At 47.4% G+C, this 23605-nt stretch overlaps 1 protein-coding gene across 3 annotated transcripts in view; it reads right to left on the reverse strand.

Annotated features, from left to right (window-relative positions):
* Nucleotides 1-240: 240 nt before the first annotated feature.
* Nucleotides 241-23605, reverse strand: part of LOC138471944 (LIM domain transcription factor LMO4-A) — a 44878-nt gene continuing 21513 nt past the window's right edge. For all 3 annotated transcript variants that reach the window (XM_069609822.1, XM_069609823.1, XM_069609824.1), the window contains 3 exons: nt 10320-10416; nt 8936-9091; nt 241-3598 (listed from right to left, as the gene is read on the reverse strand). In XM_069609822.1, coding sequence (XP_069465923.1) covers nt 3590-3598; nt 8936-9091; nt 10320-10416 — 262 coding nt within the window. In that variant the 3' untranslated portion in view covers nt 241-3589. The remainder of the gene's footprint in view (nt 3599-8935; nt 9092-10319; nt 10417-23605) is intronic.

Consider the following 23605-nt stretch of genomic DNA (forward strand, 5'->3'; position numbering starts at 1 on the left):
TGTCAATTCACTCATCAGGGGTCAAATTAGTATTATCCAAATATTCTATTCTGCCATGTAGTGGTCGTGCCTAGCCATTAACACATTGCGAGTCCAAGTTCCCATTAAACCAGCGCTACCTGGCCAACAGAACTCCCATTGCAATCCCATGTTTGAAGCTACATTTATAGTTCAACAGACAATGCATTGTGGATCATCATAACACATGACAGATCAGTTGCCAAAGAACGAAACTGCACATTAATGGAAACCTGGAATTTTAATATTCAATGAAAGATTACAAGGAAAAAAAGTGCAGTCTAGTTAAGCAACATTATTTATTCTGTTTTCTTAAACTTGCAGTTTGCTTTCGGTGATTCCAGAACCAGAATCCCAAAAATCAGCCAAAGGAAATCAAGACAAAAGTCTGACAAAAGCACAACACTGTTATTAAAATATTTACATATTCTCTTATTTTTTCTCCCAGCTGGTATTGCATATACAGTAGGTCCCCCCCATAACAAAAAACGAACAAAACTGTACAATCGAAAAGAAACAAATTTCACACAAAATTATCGAAAATGTCTTTACACGGTAGTTATTGTACAACGGTTTTATAGCAGGAATGTCCATTTGTGCCTGCTGCCAATATGTACAGTGAAAGGGGATGGGGTGCCAGTGTTTAGCGTGGAAGCCCACTCCATTAAGCTATAGCAAAACAATGCTCCCAATATACTTTGACCTATGCCACCCGATATCCAGATGTTTACCAAGACCTCCAGAGGTGGCTGTGCCTTCAAAGTGTGCCATGAGTACAATCCACAATGTTGTTAACCTTCAAAGTGAACAAACTGTCCCTTGCCTTCTCCTAGAAATTTCACATACGGTCCTGACACCAAGAGGGATGGGGCAAGATTGAGATCCAATATTTAGAATATTTACCATTGTGTCCCAAGGAAATAATCCTCAAATTAGCACTTAAATAATTGAATACATGTTCACATGGGACAATCCGAGTTCTAAAAGCCGAAATCTAAATTATATATTTTGAAGACATTCGATCAAATCCATTCGGTAGGCAGTGGCGCTGCTAGAAGCCATGGCTCTCTAAAATCACTCCTTACAACCACTAACACGACAGTCTCGTCCTGAGGAGATTGGTTCGCTCCACAGGTAAAGACCCGCACAGCAAGCATCACAAGAGGATCCCCAGGCTACTTTCCAAATGCTCAATCAAGGTCCCAGTTTATGGAATACCTTTGGAACACCACCTGAGATGAACACACTGGCATCCGTATGAGGGACAAACAAAAAGTCATGACAAAACACTTGACTGCAACAGGTAGGACCCGGTCAACTGCACATGAACACCTGGCAGGGCACTGGACGTTTGCTTCTTGATTGCTCAAAGCCTCCAACCGAGGAGCCTCAAGAAGGAATAGCATTGCAACTAGGTGCGCAACACGCCAATTGTGATTGCATAAACGAGGTGGCTCCCGGTCAACGCGCTCCTTTAAAGCATCCAAATAGTGTGCATTTCCTAGGCGATGTGTAGCAGGAAATGGGTGCAAGAGCATAAAACCACAAGAGCAGCACTGGCCAACCCCACAACACTCAAAGAAGGTTGCAAAAGGAAACTGTCCAATAGACTCAGCTAGTCTTAAAGTAACAGTACAAGTTTCAAGTGAGACATTTAAATTTAAAGACGATACAAAAGAAGAAGTGTCCCGTGTTACCTGCTTTAAGCATAGATAACTTGAGTGCTACAGAATGCGGAACACAAGTGCCATGTCTCGAATTTCCCTCAAGCATGTTTGACTTTAATTGAGAATATGGACCTCTTTGTCCCAATGAGTAGGCATGTGGTTTGCATGTTGGTGCTGGGATTTAGTGCTTCTGAGGTGATGGCTTAACAGCCTATTGTACAATGTATGCAACACAATACCAACATTCCGCAACTATCAGATTGGTTCTTGTACAATAGTAGAGGGTGGACAAGTGAAAGTTAATACTGGGCAAGATAGGTAGTAAAAAATAGGGGCATTCCGAGCAGTGCAAAAAGAGAAGAGGGGCTAAGAGTGTTGCTCTCGGGATAGGACAATCGGTGAACCAAAAAGTAAACAGGTTGTCTTGGCAGCTGCTATGGAAGTGCATTCAGGTCAAAGTTCAGATTAGTGAGCAGTCCCTAGGAGGCGCTGCAGCTCTGCACCATCAGGACCTGCCTAGTGTGAAATGTTGCCATGAGGTGGGACACTGCCCAATAGGCATGGCCAAAAGCGCCAATGCACTACTAGCAGGCCCAACCTCTACACTACTAGCAGGCACAACATCTACAGAAGAAACTATCTTGTGATTGGCCCAACTTGATTGCATGTACCTGTAAATTGTCAAATATACCTGCATTCCTGTACTACATAAAAAAGTAACCTTTTGTAGAAGTCAAAGCAGAGTAACCAGACCGCAATCGGGCCAATCTAAACAAGTGTGCGACTTGCATGGAATATTACAGCCTTGAATCGGAATGAAAAGCAATTTCACTCAAAGAAAAAGGGAAAATGAACAGCCGGGTGAAAGGAAGGTGGCAGGTTTAAGAATTGTGCAAAAAATAATTGGTGTTCAGGTGGGCCCTGGACAACAGTTGCACCCCCAATTCCTTGCGAGCACCCCGACAAAAAGGTGCTCCGTCAGTTTTGCATGCCATGCTACATTAATGTTAAACTGATCTCAATATGCAACTTACACTTGTATTTAAATGGCCTCTGGATGGGAATTTATGACATGGGTGAACAAAGTCATGTTTGTATTTTACATAGAAAGGTTTAGGCTGGCAAAGCAATTTGCCAACATTTAACGGATTTCCGATCAATAACCCTTCAAGTAAAAATCTTCAGTATCTCCAAATTATCGTCCCAAAACTCATCCCAACCAGGATCAGCTGTTTCACAAACAAGTCAGGAACACCTCATGAAGGAAGAGCATGCAAAGGTGGCGAGCACCACCACTGGAGGTCTAGGATGCACGAAAATAGGTGGTAGTGTTGTGGCACCAATTACAGCCAGGGGGAGGCAGTGTAACCGTCAAATTAGGGCAGTTTTCTCTACACAGGCCATGTCTTGGTAGGGAAAACAGAAGGGGCAGAAGCATAAGTGGAACATAGAAAGTTACGGCATGGGTTTCACTGTCACTTTAAACGAAAATATTTTATATATATTCCAAGAAATAGTCTTTGAAGATCAGTGATGCACAAAAGGGTCCCTTTGTATCTTGTTCAAAAATCCTCGTCCGGGGAAAAATGCCTTTTGTAGCTAACTTTTGGAAAACACGCTAGGGAAAGTTCCTTCTGTGTGTTACCATCTAGGCCAGGCCAAGTCCATCCGCCTCCATCCAGGTCTTCAGGTTCTCGTCAATGTCCCTCCCACGCTTGATATAAAAGCAATGCATCAAGTTTTTATTTATTTTGTATCTATTAAAAAATAAGTTATTGTGGTTCAGCGGCGAGACGGTGGGTGTGCACCACAACACAAGCGTGACATTTGTGCAAAAAAAAGTAAACAACGAGAGAAAATCCGTGTGAACTGAAGGCACCAGGGCTCGCACATCTTTCCTCCTCTTAACAAACCTGTCGTGGGGAAAAATTGAGAAGCGGCAGGGGGAAAGATTGAATGAGAAAGGGAGAAAGGAAGAAAATGAGTGGTTAGTCAGTGGCTTTGCACACAGGCATGAGCATATTCATATTAAACTACAAAACAGTTATCAAGGCCCAAGTGGTCACACAATAGTTTATCAGTTAAATTAAAATGGCAGCAACAGTGGTACCAACAGTGCAGAGGAGAAATACTCTATCGTCATAACTTGAGTGGGACAGATGCCCATGAAAGAAAGTAGGCTGTGTACGACGTTGTATCGGAGAGGAGGGACACATTGTTATGGGGAGCGCCGGTGAGGGGGCCAGGTAGCTAAAGGCATTGGGCAACGCCGGTGGGAAGGCCCACTGCACCAGATTTATTTTGGAAGGCATTCGGCCGCATTCATTTACAAAATGCAACAGTGAATACGTGATTGATATAGAATACGGGATACGCCATAATGCAGAGCAGCAGCGCTGCCCTTAGATGAGCAGGGGTCAGTGGCAGGAAAAGGAGGGTACCCGCTTGCCCACACATCTAGGTCTTGGTTCTTCACCCCAAAAAACCACGGTCTGGGCACCAAGCGGCAGTGCATTATAATAGAGTTAGGACGGTGCTCAAACATCCCCTAAGCTCCCTCCTTAGCCTGCAACCACACCTCCCAAAACAGTGCCTTGGCGTGCTACCAGGGGCCCATGAGGAAGCAGGCATACTCCCCATTCGTCCTAAGCAAGGTATGCTGCAGTGCTCTGGCCCTTATTTCGATATGTGCGCCACAGTCGAAAACATTGTGCGTGGATGGGGGTCTTCATCTGCTTTCGTAAAGACCTCCGATAATATGCTAGGTGAACGTACGCTGCCACTACAGGCTAAAGTAAGATATCCTCCACCACTCGCAATATTAGCAATTTATATCTGTATTCCACATTCAAAAGTTGCATCTCAACCGCCAAGGAGTTGTGTCTCAGACAACATGTGTTTGACCCATACAGGTCTTTTTCAAGACGCCGACAACACTTTGAATAGCCGTCCATCAGTTGATTCACACAGGTCCGCATCATGGTTCACCGACACCAACCCGGCTGCTTAAAGTGTAAACTGGTGAATCAGATAACGGCGGAGTTGATTAGGCTCTGCACAGGCCCCAGTGGGCTAGAGTGGCGTTCCATGTGCTCCTCGTTAATGTGGAATATAGCAATTCATTGCCAATACTTCAAGCGATTGTGGATATCTTAGTGGCGGCGCACGTTGACTAGAACACCCTGTAACCTAGCTAGTGTCGTACTGGCCTTAAACACCTGTGTGCAGACCCCGTGCTGCTCCACCTATGATCAAATTCACACTAGCTCATTAGGCGATGGTGGTCATGCCCGCACCCAGGCACACACGAGTCAATTGTGTGCGATATGCAGTCCTGATCGAATGATTCCAACACGGCTACAATACGCCCAACACGGCTACAATACGCCCAACACGGCTACAATACGCCCAACACGGCTACAATACGCCCAACAGACTCCAGCTTCGAGTTCCAGCCGAACTGGTGAACTTTGGAGCCCCTACATAAGGTTTCGGATCAGCCGCTACTCCGCTCTCCAAAGGCCACCCTGGGACGTCCTCATTCTGTGGCAAAATGGATACAATATAAACCTCTGCCCGCATCATCCGCCTGCTACATGAACAGGTGCCGAGACGTCGGCCATTTCACTTGCATGATTTCACTTGCATGATCCAACGTGCAGACCCATTCGATTGTTCCGCAAAAAATAATTGGTGAGAGGGGTCTGTTATTGCAATACCCTTCCATTTCCAGCACCAAAGTATTTTCAGACATTTTCTTGTGAACTGATATTAAATGATTAAACACGTTTAGCGTATGCAAATATGGATTTCGACAGAAACGGGTTTCACTTTCTACTTAAAAAGCATCGGACTGGCAATAAATCTGCCTTGGCACGAACAGGCCACAAATAAATAACCCCTTCAACACTGTGGCCTGTTCACCCCACTCCCAATTGACCAGGGGGCATGCGGCAAAAATGTCCAATTAATCACAGAAGCCCAGTAGTTCGGGTGAGGGAGTTCCTTTATGTTCGAACCGGCCCCACGAAAGAGGAAGTTAATGGAAAGTGCTGGGCGCAGGCCTCGGGCGGCCCCATAAAGGGGGTAATATCGAGGCAATTACACAGCGCCATTCAGGGTCTAATTAAAGGGGCCTGGAGCGGGCCTGCGCTGCTCGGACCCCGCTGCCGCCCGCGCGCGCACCCGCAACAAGGAAACAATGTCACATTGGAGGCTCCCCCACGGCTGATTGGAGTGGAGGGACTGCTAATTGAGGCTGGGCCGCGAGGGCATGGGAAGGAACCACAGATTGCCTCATTATGGCGGCTCCTCGGCGGGAGTGTTGTCAACCCCGTCCAGCCCCAACAGGCAAAAAAAGAAAACTCCGGGTTGAGCCGGGGAAGAGGAAACGGCATTACGCACTCAAACTCGGGTGGCTGGAGTGAAATGCATGCCCAGGCCCGCCTGCCCGCCCTCAAAGAAACAAACCAAGCATATGAAGAGAAAATACAGACTCCCCATAAACAAACATGGCGAGCGTGCACCCGAGGTGGGCGGCGACTGCGCTGGTGGCAGGGTTACAGTACAGCAACATCTTACCAGTGGGCGGAGGGCAGACTAGCATTGTAAGGAGAAAAGGACCAGCTACCTTAAACCCTGACAGATGGAATGTCTAGTTAAAGCGTACCCCAACCTAGAATCCGAAAATCGGAGGTTTATTCTGCATAGCGAAGTTAATTCGCTTCAGCCGTCAAGCATGAAGCCTCTGCTGGGCTTTAAATCTGCCTAAGGAGGTCAATGCGACAATAACTCAGATATTGAGTGGGATAAGAAATCAAATGGGGAGGGGGCGGGGCTAACGTGCTGCCAAATATTTGGGAGCAGGGCCTAGGTAGCGCCTGTGCAGCCTCCGAAAATCACAGGCATTTATGGAACCTTTTAAATACGTGTCATTAGTGGCACAAACACTGGTTATTTTAAACCTGTAGTTTAAGTTGGCAAGAGCGATGAAAAAAGTTCTTATATAAATCTAATCAATGTGCTGTAAAATACTAAAATAGTTTAATCTAAAATCGAGATCAAAACAGTCAATCCTCCGTTCTTTTGAAGGAATACAGGAATATCATGGACTCATTTTATTACATAATTCCAGTGACAAGACGTCAATGTATCTTGCAGAATTTAAACCCTGCTCTCCATTATACTTCCCCTACAGTGCTAAATCAATTGTAAATATCTGCACCCGATGATGTCATTCAAAGTATTGCAGACAGTGACACCTGCAGGAGAAAAGCAGTATTGTCACGTTCTTCTCATTCCATTAGGGCGCAAGGATATCATGTTGGAAGGCCGTTCCGAGGGCCCTGGCAGAGCAGGATAGCTCGCTAGATGAGCACTTGCCTTTGAATTGGCAAGCCTGCATCCCAAGGGGGCGGGGGGGGGGGGGGAACAACTCAGACCTCGCATCCTGAGATCAATAAATTGAGTCATTAATGGGTAATAGGAACATCTGCCACAGACAAGCAAATGAATGCGACATGAAACAATATATGTAAGTCAAACGTTACTGGTTCTTAAGGCAGGGACAGGAAGACCTTTCCATCATGTTGTAGTTTGGGAAATCCGACTTTCTGTAAAGTCAGCGCCTCATGCCAGATTACCCCCGTTTTTAAGCACGAGAAGAAAATGTCACCCAAATAATTAATCGGTACTGATTTTATCTTTTTGGCACTAACAGTACTGATTTTAACATAGTGCGTTTGCCCTCAACTTTAAGTGGGTACACATATGACAAAGGCAGGAAACGATCAGTTACCTTGCTGGGATTTGAACGCCTAAATCACATTTTAGGGGTAGGCACTTCTATGTTCCCAGCAATAAAGAAGGTTCGAGCTGGCCCTGCCAGGATTCAAACTTTCAAATGCAGGCTGGTACCATGTCAGAACAAAAGCTTACTCTTGAAAACTATCCACCCGGCTGTGGATTGCCAGACGCACAACTGCTCGGTTGGTGGAGACCGGTAAGGAGATACAAGAAACTGCACATGGACCTTGGCATAAATTTAACTACCATGAGAGCCAGAGCCTTTCCTTGCTCGAGTCCTCTGCAGGGCATCAGGGCATCACCCTGACTGGTGAAAGCCTACAGAGTTGGTCAGGGCTACAGGAAAATTAGTCAATTGGGGGATGGGGCTTGGAGGCTGGTAATTTGAGATTTCAGGCTGCCACTGTGGGTTGCTAAATATCTTCTAAAGTGGGTGCTCCGTAGGAAATGGGCTGGAACAAGACTGAGCGCAGCTCCAGCAAAGTGTATAGCAGGAGTGGGCCATCACAAGGCCCGAGCACCCCCTCCCAACCAAGCTAGACTAGCCCAGCAAACAAAGATCTCCTCCATGATCGGATATATGTTAGATCATTTAGAACACGCTTAATACCCAGAGGTTTCTAAGCGTGGACCCGGGGATCGAACCTGTGGTGCTCGGTCTTTCTTCCAAGGCGAGCACGTTGCCCCCAAGCTATCCTCCCTGTGGCGTCCAACACGCTTGCGGGTTAACCAGCGAATATGTACAGCCTGAAGACAATCAGTGCATTTGGCTTCAGAAGAGGAGGCTCAGATCTCCCAAACGTGGCAAGAGCAAGGACAGTGCAGCAGAATCTCAGTGCAGATTCCGATTGGACCTCCAAGTGTTCATCCCCTCATCGAGGAATTCATGTCTTGCAATGGCACACCATTCAACAAATGAAACCAAATATCGGGGAGTGGGTGCTGGCTTCAAGTAGCCAATAACCTAGGCCTGCATTCATCAAGTTGAGTCAACTTGCCCTGTCCACATTTGGCACCAGAACAAGGCACGGTCATGGCAACTACTTGTGCTGTACAGCAGGCAAGCAGCAGGGCCAGGTGGGAGCAGTAATGTAGTTGCCTGCCTGCTCTTGTAGACCACTCTGAGGGTTGGCGTCTTGTCTGCAACAGTGGTGTCCAGGACTGGGGCATATTTTCAATCAAAAACTCCCACCCGCTTCAATCAACATAAAATATTCAGCAAATTAGTCTCAGCCATAAGGAATGAACTTTGGTTCAGAAGATGCATGGGAAGGTGGTTGCAGATGGATACTCGCATGAACCTCAAGGCCCCATGCTGCACTGAAGTAAAACCCCTGTAAACCTCTACCATGGAAGCAAGTGCTGAACCGTTCCGCTCACCCACTGGGCCCCCAGACAGATATACTGCAACATTAATGCTACTGTTCAGCACAACAAGCACTCACCTTCTGGTCAGAGAGCATGGGGTTGCTCTGGAGTGTGCCTAAGTGCCCGTTGAGATGTGCGTTGGGTTGGTCGCGTTCGCAGAAGATTGTTCCGTTGATGTAGTGAAACCGGTCGCCCGGTACCAGTCTGTTTCTGCAGGTGGCGCATGTGAAGCACTGTGGGATGAAGAAAGCACAGCTCAGGCGGTATTCCCCAGCGACTACCAGATCACCCTGACATTTTAAGCCATGTCCTCCCCTTTCCCTCAAGCAAAACAAACAACCATAGTTCTTCAGTTACACTACAGCAGCCAGTGGCTTTGAAATCCTTTTCATCGACCCCAGCACATCACTACCAATCATTACGCTATTGCATCCCTGCCACTGTCCGACATGCAACTTCTCTCTTGGCCAATGTAGAGCTTAAGGTGTCTCAAATGATAAGACGCAGGAAAACTACTCCTCTAGGTGATGGCCTGATAAAGCATGTGTTGCATGGCTCAGCAATGGAGAACTATTGGCCATCAGATGCTCTAGTGATGAATGTATTATAGACGGCATCCCGTTGGCATTTCAACTTTAAGACAAAAGAAGTCCCCGTTCCCAACCATTGCTTTCTACAACAAGCAAAGGTAGGTTTCGGGATTGACAGACGGATAACATTTGATGCCATCATTTGAGCTCTGCTGTTGGTCAACCGGCAGGCAAAATGGATGGAAGCTCCATTCAGAAATTGTGCCTTAGATGCTGATGGTACACAAGGGAGACCTGCATTGTTCATAACCATCTTATTGGAGTAATGCGGGAACACTAGCAGCATGCAGCAAGAGGCACCCAACCAGACCTTTAAGCCCAGTGCGGCCCATCACCCAATGAGGCTTCCAACTCGTATAGTTTGGTCAATCTGGTGGCCAACACAAAAAGCAATCCCAGTTTTTCTGCCATAACCCAGGATGCCAACCTATGGCACAAAGTGACCTGCAACCCAGGAATCAGCTGAGAGTGGTGCTTGAAACCACAGAGAAGCCCCACAGCAATAGTGGCTGAAGTCGCAGGAAATGGAGACGCCCCACAGCAATCGTGCCCGAAGTCCCAGGAGACACCCCACAGCAATAGTGCCCGAAGTCCCAGGAGACACCCCACAGCAATAGTGCCCGAAGTCCCAGGAGACACCCCACAGCAATAGTGCCCGAAGTCCCAGGAGACACCCCACAGCAATAGTGCCCGCAGCCCAGGAGACGCCCCACAGCAATAGTAACCGCAGCCCAGGAGACGCCCCACAGCAATAGTGCCCGCAGCCCAGGAGATGTCCATCCAGTGTTGCCTAGAACCAATGTCTTAGGGCTGAATCCATACCTAAGAGCACTCCTTCACCCAACACAACAGATGTGTCTGCAAAACTCACCTTCAGATGGTAGACGTTTCCCTGGGCCTTCATCACCATTTCATTGGCTGGAATGGACAGGCCACACGCACTGCATGCTCCACTATTGCCGAACAACCTGAAGAAAAGTACATAGGTTAGAAAGCTGGAATATTGCAAACAAGGGCTTATAGATCAACGCATATGCGTCTAAAGCCAACAAACACTCAGTGGCAAGCAAAGAAACACTCACAGTGGCATTCAGCATATATATATATACACATGCATGAGCAAGCTTCTCCAAAACCACTTTTGAGCAATTAAGCCCAGCCATATGGCATTAGTCCAAGGCTTCCGAGAGGGTGATGAATATAAAGACGTAATCCAGTTACTATTGAAATGCAATAACTCTGCGTGCACTTGCACTACAAGCACTGCCCCAATAGCCTTCCCCCACACATAGGGAATGCAATGTCTTCGCCGAGAATAGAACCATGGTCTTCAATAAATGCGATAGCTCACCCTCATGCAAAACTACTGGTGGGCAACTAAGTAAGCACAAACAATTATCAGTACCTGGCTTCCTGGAAAATGTCTTTCCAGCCACAAACTATAGACGGATGAGCTTGGCAGCCAAATGCAAAATGTAGGCAGGGTTCTAAATTTCTGGGAGCCACCGAGATCCTGCTTCTAGTCTAGCACAGCCTGGGGAGCTTGAAATAAACAGTTGCCAGGAGGTACTTTTGGCCTCCCCCAGGTCAGCCTGTGCCTTACATATGTGATGTTAACTGAGTATTTAAGAATGGCAATAAAGAATTGAAAGGCATCTAGAACACATGAACATAATGTATTATGGGCAAAGTTTGCCTCTCCTGCGGAAGGTCCATTTGTTGGGCACTGCGTACTTGCTCCTGTTTCCCCAGTGTTGGCTTCTGCTGCCTACTGGGTGATGCCCAACACAGAAGCTGGTTTCAGCTCCTGAACATTGTGCAGGATAGCGAATTTCACCCATATAGCCTAGCTCCCTTAGATGTGTGCGGCGTGGACAGGTTTCGCCAAGTGCAGAATGCCCACTCTGTTCCACATTTGTATGACCTCAAGCAGAGTTCGACAGTCCTAATCTAGCTAAACACGGGCTAGTGCCATGATGCACTACAGGCCACCAGATTGCAATTTATACTGGAGCAGTAGAGCATGACACCTGCTCACTTTATTATCCAAGTGCTTTTGTTTAAATTCTATCATCTCTTGGGTGCGTTTCAAATAATCCAAACCTGTAATCGTCTCTCCAACTATACATCCTTATTCAACGAGTGACTCGAAGAACTGGCGATTAACTGGGTCCCAAGGAGCTAGCAAGAATCTCCAGGTGACTAGTACTGTGCCAATCAGAGGTAAGCGATCAAGTGGCTCATCTAGCTGGAGGGAAGCTGTCTTCTCAAAGAATCAGACCTGCCACCAGCTGCCTTTCCAGCGATGCCATCGCCCATGCCCTGCACTTGGGAGTGCAAACTGTGCAACTTCAAGGAGCAAACCAACTGCCACAAAAATAAGCCCAAATGCATACATTTCAGAGCGGCCAAGTGCCTTACACAGGTTCCTGGCAATCAATCTGGCAGTCCCGGTGAGTGGAATGCATGCCTCATGGGATCAGTGTATGCCCTACCCTTGTTTTGAACCACCCTAAAAAGCCTCAATTCTTTGGGTGAAAAAAGAAAATGGGACTAGAATGCTTTTTAAGAGCCATTTTACCACAGAACATTGCAGCATTTCTACCATGTATCACTTATGTAGGCCTTCAGGTCCGACAGTGCATTCTAAGCGCAGTAAAAATTACCAAATGTAATGATACTCAAATACACAACCAGGCTTTGAACACTTGTTCTACAGGCTAAGCCCCATCAGAGGCACTGAACCCACCAAGATAATGCTGGGGATAATGTACACAATGTTAAGCCCATCTAGCAACCTAGCACAGTAGCACCACCCTGCAAGCTGCCGAGACCAACCTCTACATTAGTGCCCTGCACTGGCCAAATGGCTTGCTTACCACTGAACCCAAAGGTCTGTCAAGATGGTATTCCGACCTAGGGTGATCGCATCATTTTGCAGTCACTTGAGCTTCATGGGGAGGAGCAGGGAAGCCACCTACCACTTTGGCTCCCAAGTCTGATGACCATACATTGTTCCAAAGCAGGCACAAGCGGGTGACTCACCGTTGCCTCCTACAGGGGGCGACTTAAGAGTCTGGGTCATGGACCACCTTTGAGGAATAGCTGGCCCACTGAGAGACTCATTCCATAATTCCCATATAGGAGTGCCGGGGAATCTGCCAACCACTCCTGGTCCCTGTGAAGAGCCGATCTCTGAAGGCCTCATGGCTGGGTGCGCGTCGCCTCAGGAACATGCGCTGCAGTTCTGATGCTGGGATTCCAGATGTTCCACCCATACTGCTTTTTGCTTACCCAGTGTGGGCCTGTGGGCCGCACAAAGGTACATGTGTAGAGCCCCGTTGACTCAGCTGTGAGGGGACTGCTAGTTAATCAGGCAATGTGATGCCAAGTCAAGGGAGTAATTCTGCTCGGAAAGACCCCCGGGAAGCAATGAAATTGCCTTCTAAAACGTCCCCTTCGGATGAAGGCAGGAAATTGCCACCAGCGCTGGGAGCAGTGAAGTCATGCTCGTAGTGGGGGGGAGATGAGGGCGGAAAGGAATCTGCTGGCTTCTCATGAGATGAGGAATAAGACAAAGGGGGCGGGGGTATTCAATTTCTCTACTTGGCTGTCCTGCATGGACTGCCAAGGAAGGGGCATCGAGAGGCACGAGGTGCTGGTGGTAAAGAGGGTGGCGCTTCCGAGTGGCCCCGCCGATTGGCCCAAGTCACTTGTATGCCACCAAGACTAGACATTGACAACCCAACCACGAGCCTTCGCTTCCCCGACAGCACCATTTCCAATGAAAGCAACTAGAGACTCGAAAGGCAATTGCATCGCCTCTCCTCCGTCCCCATCCAATTACCGATCGACTGGGCCCAGCACCAAGTCAACACTTTCTGCCGCCTATTGATTGACTTGCGATAAATTAGTTTTCGTTCTCATATCCCCCCGCCATCCCCATTCCCTTCCACGGGACTCCGCGTCGCCGGCTAATAATTCCCCTTCAATAGGACTGAGCTTTAGCAAACACTCCCTAAAAGCTACCGAGGCTGCAGTTTACTTAACAGATGTGCTGGGGGGCCCAAGCGAAGGGCGGGGGCAACGAAATTACACATCCATTCGCCACCGCAGCATCCCTTTAAACTTTCTATTAAATTGTGAGAACGGCTGCTTTATTAAATGTTTTCTTCCAACAGATGAAAATCTCCCTGAAAATCCATTATTATTCTGGCGCGCAGAGTAATTGATGCCGCCTGAGTTTAATATCCTGCTCCTGGCACCCTGACACCGCGCCGGAGAGCGCGCCCAGCCTGGCTCCGCTCTAATAAAGGGCCGCTAATGAATTTTCGATCTTAATTCAAATAGTAATTTAGTGAACAAGAAAGGCCCGTTATGGCTCCTAATTAATATTTGTCTTGCTGCTCCCTTTAAAAAAGGGAAAAGCTAAACAGAGTGGGGGATGAAAGAGAGGACTGCGGCCCATTCCACACTGCAGACTGCTCCCCGAACAGGTAAAAATGAATTTCTTTCAGAAAGCAATAATAAAACGACAGCAGCTGAAGGTGAAAAGTGGGAGGCGACCTTTTAAATGATTAAAAATAGTTATTACAAAAGAAAGAAGAAGGGCACTGCACAAGGAGAAAGCTGGGAAGAAAATGAAGTATGTGACATGATGCCTGAAAGGATACTGGGACGTGGGAGGAGTAAGGATTATGAAGGGAAGGAGAGCAAGGATGGGTGCAGGCTACAAACAGGCTAGGGAAGGGGGTGTCGGTTACTGTGATCAGAAGAATAAGGGCTGCAGAGTTGTAGCAGAGGAAGGGGATCAGACAAAGGGATGAGAAGACTATCAATGGAGGGGATTTGGAGAATTAAAGCCAATCCCATGAAGCATCAGAGTGGTGTCATTTATTTGCATTTTTTAAAGCGCTCACACAGCCTGGGGGGCATTGAGGCGTTGTTACAGGAATGGGTCTCTTAACGCGCTTAAGACCGGAGGTTTCTAAGCGCAGACCCAGGGATCAAACCGGTGTTGCTTCGTGTCGTCTTGATTCCAATGCGAGCACATTGCCGCTGAGCTATCCTCCCGGGACAATCTGGTACAGAACCCCCTCAGCATCAATTTACACAAGGGACTGAGTAGCCCGAAAACTACATTTGGCAGAAACACAATGGCTCCTCACCCTTAGTGAATGTGCCATTCTGGGTACAGCACAACGTTACTCATGTATTCTGTGGCCCCACTCCGCAGGGATCCATTCCCCCACAAAACTGCATGCAGGTCACTGCTTAAGTGCCACAAAGACATGAAGGGTCCTATAGACCACTGGCTTGCTGGGGTAGTCTGCGTCGCTTAACATGGCCTACCTGGAAACATGGGCACAGGTCCCAGCCCACAGGAGAATTCAGGCTTCACAAAAAATGTTCTTGTCTTATCTACAGTTTAAGGGGTTGCAAAATCTATTAGCGTATTGGCGAGGAGATTGTATGAAGGGCGAGTCCTTTGCATAGTACTCTACCTTGCTGGCTAGATTTTTTTTACTTATTTTTGACATTTACTGCAAACAAGCTTTGTTTGCAGTAAATGCCAAATAAAGGCTTTATTGTGCGTGGCTGCCTGTTGGGGGCAGCATTGCACAAAATATGAACTGTGCTGATTTTACAGAAAGCACTGGCAAATATTTTGTCACCCTTCACTACTGGGTGAGTGCATTTCTCTTGGGTTCGAGTATGTGAACTCAGGAACTCGCCCTGCTGGTCTAGTGAGATTTTGAAGCATTAAAGGCCGGAGTTTGCAGTTTTAAGAGCAGATGCTGCCACTGAGACCAGGCACAAGCTAAGAGTCATTTGAGGTGTCTGACAAAGGACACCCTTGTAAACAAAACCACTACGAGATGCATGGAAGGCTGCATGTCCTCTGCACACAGGCTGCATGTCCTCTGCACACAGAAAATATTCTATGGCTTGAAAACACTGCACATCTGAAACTCAAATTAAACTATAAGCACGGTCAGGCTCCAAAGTCTGGAACGCCCCCACTGCAAACGTTCAGCCAATTTCCTTAATAGTTTCCTGAACAAGAAGGCATCCATCTCATCAGGACGATCCAGAAAAAACCTCAGTCACCCTCATTTCCGGCTGCACCACAACTCATTCCTTCCACCCGGACCTCCCCAAGTCATTTCCTCCTAACGGCCTACTATCTTCACGACACGCTTCATTTTCAATCAGGGCTTATTTGTGTAGTAATTGTTGGTCTAAAGACTCGAGGATTCAGTGTGGAAAGGATTCCAACCTCAATGGTTTCATCAATACAGCCCATACGTGGCACAAACAATAGAGGTGAAATTCTGTATCGCAGGAGCATAAACAAAGTAAGTAAATCCTTTTCTTCCTGTTGCACAGCCCCTCAATGCTTAAGTGTCCAGGTTTGTATTTGTCAAAATACAAAACGGACCCCATGGACTGTATGGAAGTACAGTCCTAGTCCGTAAAGGAGTCGAGTGAGACCATAAAGGGTACAACCTGTGCCAACTCGCTTCCTTGATCCACACTGAGCTCATGCCCTGGGCAGCCTATAACAACCCACCCCCCTCTTGAACCTCCGGTAGCCCAAAGAGGGCATGGAGAGCACAACCTGAGCAAACCTTTACCCCAAGTGAGCCCAAAGCTACCTACATGCTGCACACAGCCGAGCCACATCTGCCACAGTCAAACATTTGCTCCAATGGACCACGCACAAGCCCAGAGTACCCACACAAAGACCAGCCTTTGCCAAGGCTCGTTCAACGATCCATAAAAAAGGAGCAAAGTGAGCAGACTGTGCCGCATGCCGAAAAAACATCCCACCGAGATCGTGGCAACCCAGTGCAGGAGGAGATTCCCATTCAATAGCTCGCCCGGCCAACGTCTATAAAGCCATTCCGTAACACCAGATACTCTCCAATAAAGATGCGCTGGGCCCAACCCCTCGGGGACCTCTGGTAATACGACAGGCTCCTATTTTCCTGAAGAGAACAGTACTGCTGTGTACAGTGAATTTGCACGAATCTTAGATTTGGGAGGAAGGAAGACAACACGTCATATCAGGCAGTGGCCCACATACCAACATTATACATTTCAGAGATGCTAGTCTCGTCATGGTTTTAGTTTTTGTCTGGGACGTCCGGTACATGTACTAGAAAGATGACCATTTGGACAGTGCGCTGCCCACTAGTGAACCACCATTGCTCGCTGAGCAGATTCTGCCACGGCCCAAACACTGACGGTAGAGTGACCACTCCCTTCAAGTTCCCCATTCAACAACAAAAAAACACGGGCACAGGCTTGTACCAGGGGAAAGACTGCCACGTTTGTCCATAACAGATTCAATGGCAACTAAAGAAATAACTGAAATTAATGGACAACCCCATTTTTTCCTGCATCGCCCTCACTTGCACTGGACAGATTCCCAGTTTAGCCAAGCACAACAAAACCAGCCAGCCAGATTCACACTGCCTAGACCGGTCACCTGCATTGGCAGACTGGCACCAGCGGGAGGTGACCACATTCTTTAAGGCAGCGAGGGGACAGTGAGATGAACTCCGTTAAATCAAAAGTGAGGACATCACCTCAAATGGCCGCCTCTTCCATGGCCTGGTATTGTCAACCCCCCAAGACGGACAACCCACGTTATTCATATTCTGTGCAGAAAAGAAGCCATATTTTAGTGCTTCACGAGCATGGTAAACTCCACGAGTTATTCAGGTGCAGGGACTTCCGCAATAAGTGAGGGGCGAACAGGGCACAACTGATTCTAGTGGTATTATATGCACGGGTATTAAAAGCAGTCTCCTTTGATCCAGGCATATCTATGGGGTCAAAATATTTCTTTGGATGCCCTTGCAGTCCTGAGCAGTTGGCATATAAATGAAAACAAGGGGATGAGCTCGGAAACTTCGGCATGGAGCACAAAACCCCCTGCCAACAATAACATGAAGGTGACGTTCACTCAAAAATGTTTAATATTGCCCAAAATTAAAAATGTATGTTAAACATTTAAGTTCCTATGAAAAAAAATAATCGGCAACATGTGCCGCCAAGCTCTGCTTTTCAATGACTTGGAGGCACCCGTTTCTTTTAATTCTCTGCTCTGGTGACGGTAATCGAGCAGAAGCCCCCCTAATGGGAGCTTAAGCTTGTTGCTGCCGGAGAGCAGAGGATTTAATAACACTCACAGGATAGTCAGTCCTATAAATGGCAATCCTAGTACAGCAAACACTTTTCTGGAAAGTTTGTATTCTGCATTAGGATGGCATTCATAGGACTGTGCTGTGAACATGTGAGCGAAGCCAACATCTTGTTTAACATCGCCATGCTCCTTCAAAAGGACTCCTGTAGTCCAGTGGTTAAGGATAGCTCAGCGGCAGCGTGCGCGTCTTGGAAGTAAGACGACACGAAGCAACAGGTTCGATCCCCGGGTCCGCGCTTAAACCTCTTGGTGTTTAAGCGCGTTATAAATACGTAAATACAAACGCAACTAAGAAAAACAAACTAATCCTGTAACAGCGCCTCGATGCCTGCGGGCTGTGTGAGCGCTTTATAAATGTAAAAAAATAAATAAATAAAAATTAAGGGTTAGCCCTTTCAGCCATGCGACTTGTGTTCTAACCCCTGCCTCCTTCAGGATACTTCAACTGTTCGCCAAAAAACAATTGAAGTGCAAGGGCAAGCTCCAATCACTGGACCCCTTGCTAATCACAAGTGTTCATGGCTGTGCTATACAAGAAGACACCGAGCATGGATTGCCATTTAAGAGCTAAGGAAATATTGTTGTGCTGTGAAACACGGAAAGTAGTGCTATGGAGGACTCTTGTGGTCCCGTGGTGAAGGGTTATCCCTTCTACCTCTCTTTTTACCGTGAACCAATGTGTGATACACCCTAAACAAATAAATAAAAAATACAAGTTGGGATTTGAACTTTGGTCGAGTGGTTGAAAGGGATCGCCCTTAACCACTGGATCACAAGAGTCTGTTCTTATGAGCAAGGCAAACACACCCAGTTATATAAGCAGGGCAGGTTTGCCTTGTTGACACATGACAGGCACTCTTACGAATTCCATCCTAAAACGCTTTGCACATTTTTCTGAAAGAGTTTGTTGCATTAGGATTGCAGTTCACATGAATGCCTGCCCTGTGACTTTCATTCTCTGCTCTGCAACAAGCTCCCAGTAGGAGGCTCCTGCTCGATTACTACCTTGAGAGCAGACAATTTCCCAAGTGTTTCTGCTCACAAAATGGATGCCTCAAGAACTTATTTTTCAGAACTTTATATGTCAACATCTATTTTTAATTATGGGCAATATTATTAAACATTTTTGAGTGAACTTCCCCTTTAATAGCACCTGGAACTCCAATTTCATTTAGTGCACGTACAAAATAAAGGGACAAAAGAAAAGCAAACTAAAAAAAAAAACGTGCATATATTATTCAGCAGAAAGTAGGAGAGGACCTCTACTCACAGGCTATGCTCAGTCCAGCCTTTCCGCAAAACGTGCAGATGTGCGACCGACCTCTACTCACAGGCCTGCACACATTAAGCAGAACCCTTGTGTGCATGAAGCGTAGCTGCCACTGTGGTCCCCTTGGGCTTGTGTGCACAATGGCCTAGAAATGACGGCTTGCTGAAGCCCAGGTGAGAATCTGGAATCCTCTCAAATATGTAAAGGGACTGGATGCCCATGGAGAGCACAGGACCCCGCCAGTCAGTGTAATGCACTGCAGGGAAAGCTCGGTCCTGTGCAAAGGTACCTCACAGCTTTTCTTGGCCGGCCACACCATACGAGGCAGAGCCCCCAAACCCCCACGCATCAGTCCTCTAGGGCATCCCTCGGAAATTAGATACTATTGCATCCTTTGTTGGAAAATGCAATCTATGCTTGATAAAGGGGGAACAGCACAGCCATCTCTGCCCAGTGTAGGGCAACAAATCATCTGGTTCATTTTGTTCCGGGGCAGGGCTTGCCAATAAGCGGACAGAGCTCAGTTCTTAAGGGGGCTGTGGTACCACAAATTTCAGATTGCAGTGCACAACCACAATGGTTGTTCTAACTGTCCATGCTTCGCCTTCCTGCAGCTATGGCACCCCTATAGGTCAACTTGAAACACCTTTTTGCTATATAGGTGCCTTACAAATAACCAAGAAACAGATGGTGCATTTACCCAACACTCAACATTCTTTGCTCCATCGCATCAACCTTGCCATGAAAAACATGCAGGTTTTCAGCAACATTCATAAACGAATGTAATGAAGCTGCCCCTAGTGGATCCCTTTTGGCCAGTTCCAATAAGTGCAATGGGTTTTAAAGCTGCTAGATTCACCGAGTTAGACCAATACATTACATGGGATTACAGATCATGCCCAGCTCGCCCGGCAACTGCTGAAAGGCATAGCTGTGACAGGCAAGAGGGCACCTGCTGGACAGCACGATAGAGGAGCTAAAGTGATGGATCGCAGACAGCTGACCATGATAAGCAGGTTAAAGGATTGTCTTGTCTCCATATACCCTGGGCAGCTTGTCTCATTACCAAAACGTTCATATGCTCATGCCTCAGTTAAGGCTTAGCAATTCACGCAGGTTAATGAGGGGACCCACACCGCCGCCCCCCCAATTTACCATTCCCAGATCCAAGTGGGTACTTGCAATATACAAATTACTATAAAAAAGGGGCTCCAGAAATGTTATGCAGACACTCAAAGTTGCTACCCAGAACCAAAAGCAATATGACCTTCAGAAGTTCATATAGGGTCACCAGATACAAACCTGACAATAGCATGGATGAAATGGGACTACTGTACACAAGGTACAGTCGGTATGTGTTAACTACACCACACAATAGAAAGCAAGGGCCCAACACCAGCAGAAAAAGCTTTCACTACACCGCAGCAGGACCCCAGCCCACAAGTTCCCAGAACGCCCAGTTCTGGCTCAGATGCCGCTGCTTGCACGGAGCAACTCAATATCACGCATTTACTCCTTTCTGCAGGCAACCAAGCCTGGACCAGAGGTGTGCTGCGCTTTATAATTGGTTACCTTTTGGCAAGTCATCCCCTCAAGATGAAAAATGGTTTTGGTCTTAAATGCTGCCCAGGTTCCACCACAGAGCTTTTTTAGATAAATGTGTGCTTAATGTACCTTCACCTTTGTCCTCATTCAGAAAGCTCCAACTCATCCAGACTCATGGAGGGGAACACGTTCAATAATAAATATTACAAACAACAATGTATAGAAAACCTTTTTAGAGTTTCAAACAAACCTGATCAAAGAACCCTGCCCTCCTTGCCCCCACCCGCTCTCCAAACACCAAGACTTGCCAAGACACAGCCAAAGCAAACAGCCGAGAAAGAGCCCGAGGAGGGCGGCAATGCAGCCCTGACAAATTAAAATAAACACAAGCAGGGTGTGTTCAGTTTTAATTAATTTCTGCTGCGTGCAGGCTCGGGCCCATTGCCCTGCGCAGCCAGCCCCACCCACCATGCACGAATGGCTACATGCCCTGAGCGGCTTGCCACTGTGATCCACGGGCAGATTGAGCCTTCCAACAGGGCACAGCTTCAGGGGGCCATAGCAGCCTGCTCTTGCAGGGGGGTTGGAGGGGGTGTATGGGTGAGACAATAGACACTGCAGGTCACCAGCAGAGGGCACCTCTGAAAGGCCATAGTCTGACAAGACCACTGCTCCAACAGGATGTCCTTTACAAGTCACAGACAAGGCTGGAGCTGGGAAGGGTTGTGGCGGCATTAGAAACATGCCGCAAGGGCTTTCACAGTATGACATGGGGAAGAGGGCCATTAGACAGGTGGAAGAGCTCTTGTAGCCTGGTCACAAGCTATTTTTCACAACAAGCTGGTGATCGGTCCCCCAGTAGAGTCTGGATGCTGAGAGGATAGTGCATGGGAACTTCGACTTTCAAGACTATTTGCAAAATAGCAAAAAGCATGAGTAGTTGTAGGGTTTCAGACCTACATAAACTGGTGCATCAAAATCAAATGCACCCAGACAAGGGCACTGCAGGAAAGGAAGCTGGACACTAATCAGGGGCCTAGAGGGCGATACATGTTCATGAGGTGCCTATTCGGGTTCGTCTGCAAATCTAGATCACCTGACCTACAAGGGAAAGGCTACTGCAGCCATACCCAGGTATAGGTGGAGGTTGGAAGGCTCTGATGTCCTTGGGCAGCACAAAGACTGATATGATTGGGATATTTCTCCTCTGTGAAAGAAAGAGCTAAAGAATCTGGGTAAGGCTCTCACAACCAGGACTAATGGCTGGCAGAGAGACTCCCAGGACCACCCCCCTTGTTTTTTCCGATGCATCTGTAACATACAGTTCACATCACCTCAGCCCTGGAAATCCCACAGTTTCAGGATGCTTGAAAATGATAGGCAGGCATGAAGGAGTGGTTGGGAGTGTAAAACCCATCATTGAAAGCAATTATGGAAATGCTTGAGGGTGTGGTGCAGGGCACATTTGCCAAAAACCCTGTGGCCCTGCAGTGCCAGATTGGTGCCCAGGGCTCTTTAGCAGGCACACGGGGGGGGGCCTCTGGCAGGTATTAGCTTTATGTAGGCGCAGTTTAATGCCCGAAGGAGCATAAATATGGGTTTAACAGATCCAATTCACCCCCTTAAATACAACCTTATGATCATAGTGCACCATTAAGATTTTCACAATCGCTCCATTCCAATCTTAACACACCTGCTAACAGTTTATGCTTGTGGTGGATAGTTTGCACCACTTCTCACCCACGATGGGTGTGTGCCGCTACTACAGGATAATGCAGCAAATGGAACATTGAGCTCGCTGAACGATAAATGCTAGTGCTGATAGCTGGCCACCCTATGGAACTCATGAAAAACCTCCATAGAAAGACGATGTAGGGAATGGTTATGCCCAAAACTAGGAGGGCAGATATAAGGTTTGGGTAAATTAAGAAATGCTCTTAACGGTATCGGCTGCACTGCCAGACTGCTCAAGTGAAAACCACTAAGGCGTAAACAGACAATGTGTGAGCATGCGTGCATCTTCAGGTATTTTGGACTGAAGCTAGACCTGGTGGTGGGAAGAGCATCACCAATTTAAAGTGCGACAAACGGGTAATTACCAACTATGACAACGCATTTCCATGGCTCCCATCTTCTACCACCTCTGCTCACAGTACAAGGCCTCAGCGTCTGCCTCAACATGGACCTCACCATTCGCTCAAATAAAAGCAGACCGTGATGGACCTCTTATTGGGATTCTACCTTAACTGATGTTCAGCTATAAAGGGTCAGGGTCAACAGCCTCACCTGTGGGACTGCACTACAGCAAATAACCTAACGTGGTATTCCCTCTGAAGCCCATCTCCTAAGCCTTAGTGGAAGAAATCCCCTTATTCACCCTCAATGCAAGCCACTAAACTTACAATTCCTGTCTCTCTGCAACCCAACACTGACAACTGAGCTGCTCAGATCTTTCCAAGATTGCACCACTTTTAGGCGTGCTTATACTACTTCCCACCAATCAGGAAGGCCAGCCATAGCCTTCCTGACATTATGGAAGACTTTGCCCTTCCTGGCATTCACTCCACCTAGGGGCTCCAGGCTGCTACCCTCCTCCCTTGGGAAAAGGACCAACAGGTGCCACTGGGAGTGAACAAATGCATATGAACAGCCTTGTGGTTAAAATGGTCAGTGCACAGACATTTCTGCTACCTTTAGCTCCATTGCCAGGCACAGGTCGACCCATTTGAAGGGCATTCATAAAGACTACGCTACTGGCCTTCATTCTATTGCAACCAGCCTTACCCCCTCCAGAAGCTTCAGCTTCTCACAAGGACAGAAGCCAGTGGGAATGTAAGCTTCATCACAAGACTGCAGTGACCAGCACATGCTCAGGACAGAGTTCCTTAAGGTTTTCATGCATCGCCCCTCTGCCTTGGCACGGACGATACCTCTGTACAGCTATAAGGGAAAAGCAAGCCCACAGGCACAGCAGCACCTAGTCTTCCCCCATCACCCCCTCTGGCACACCTGTGCTGAAGGGCTTGTTGAAAGCATTTTCAGCCAAACGACGACTGCAAATGGACTGAACAGTTGCCTTGAAAAGCAAATGACAAAAGCCTTCGTGCAATGCGGATAACTGATCCTC

The sequence above is a fragment of the Ambystoma mexicanum genome, chromosome 8 (assembly GCF_040938575.1).
Source record: "Ambystoma mexicanum isolate Mex_15411 chromosome 8, UKY_AmexF1_1, whole genome shotgun sequence".
Classification (NCBI taxonomy): Eukaryota; Metazoa; Chordata; class Amphibia; order Caudata; family Ambystomatidae; genus Ambystoma; species Ambystoma mexicanum.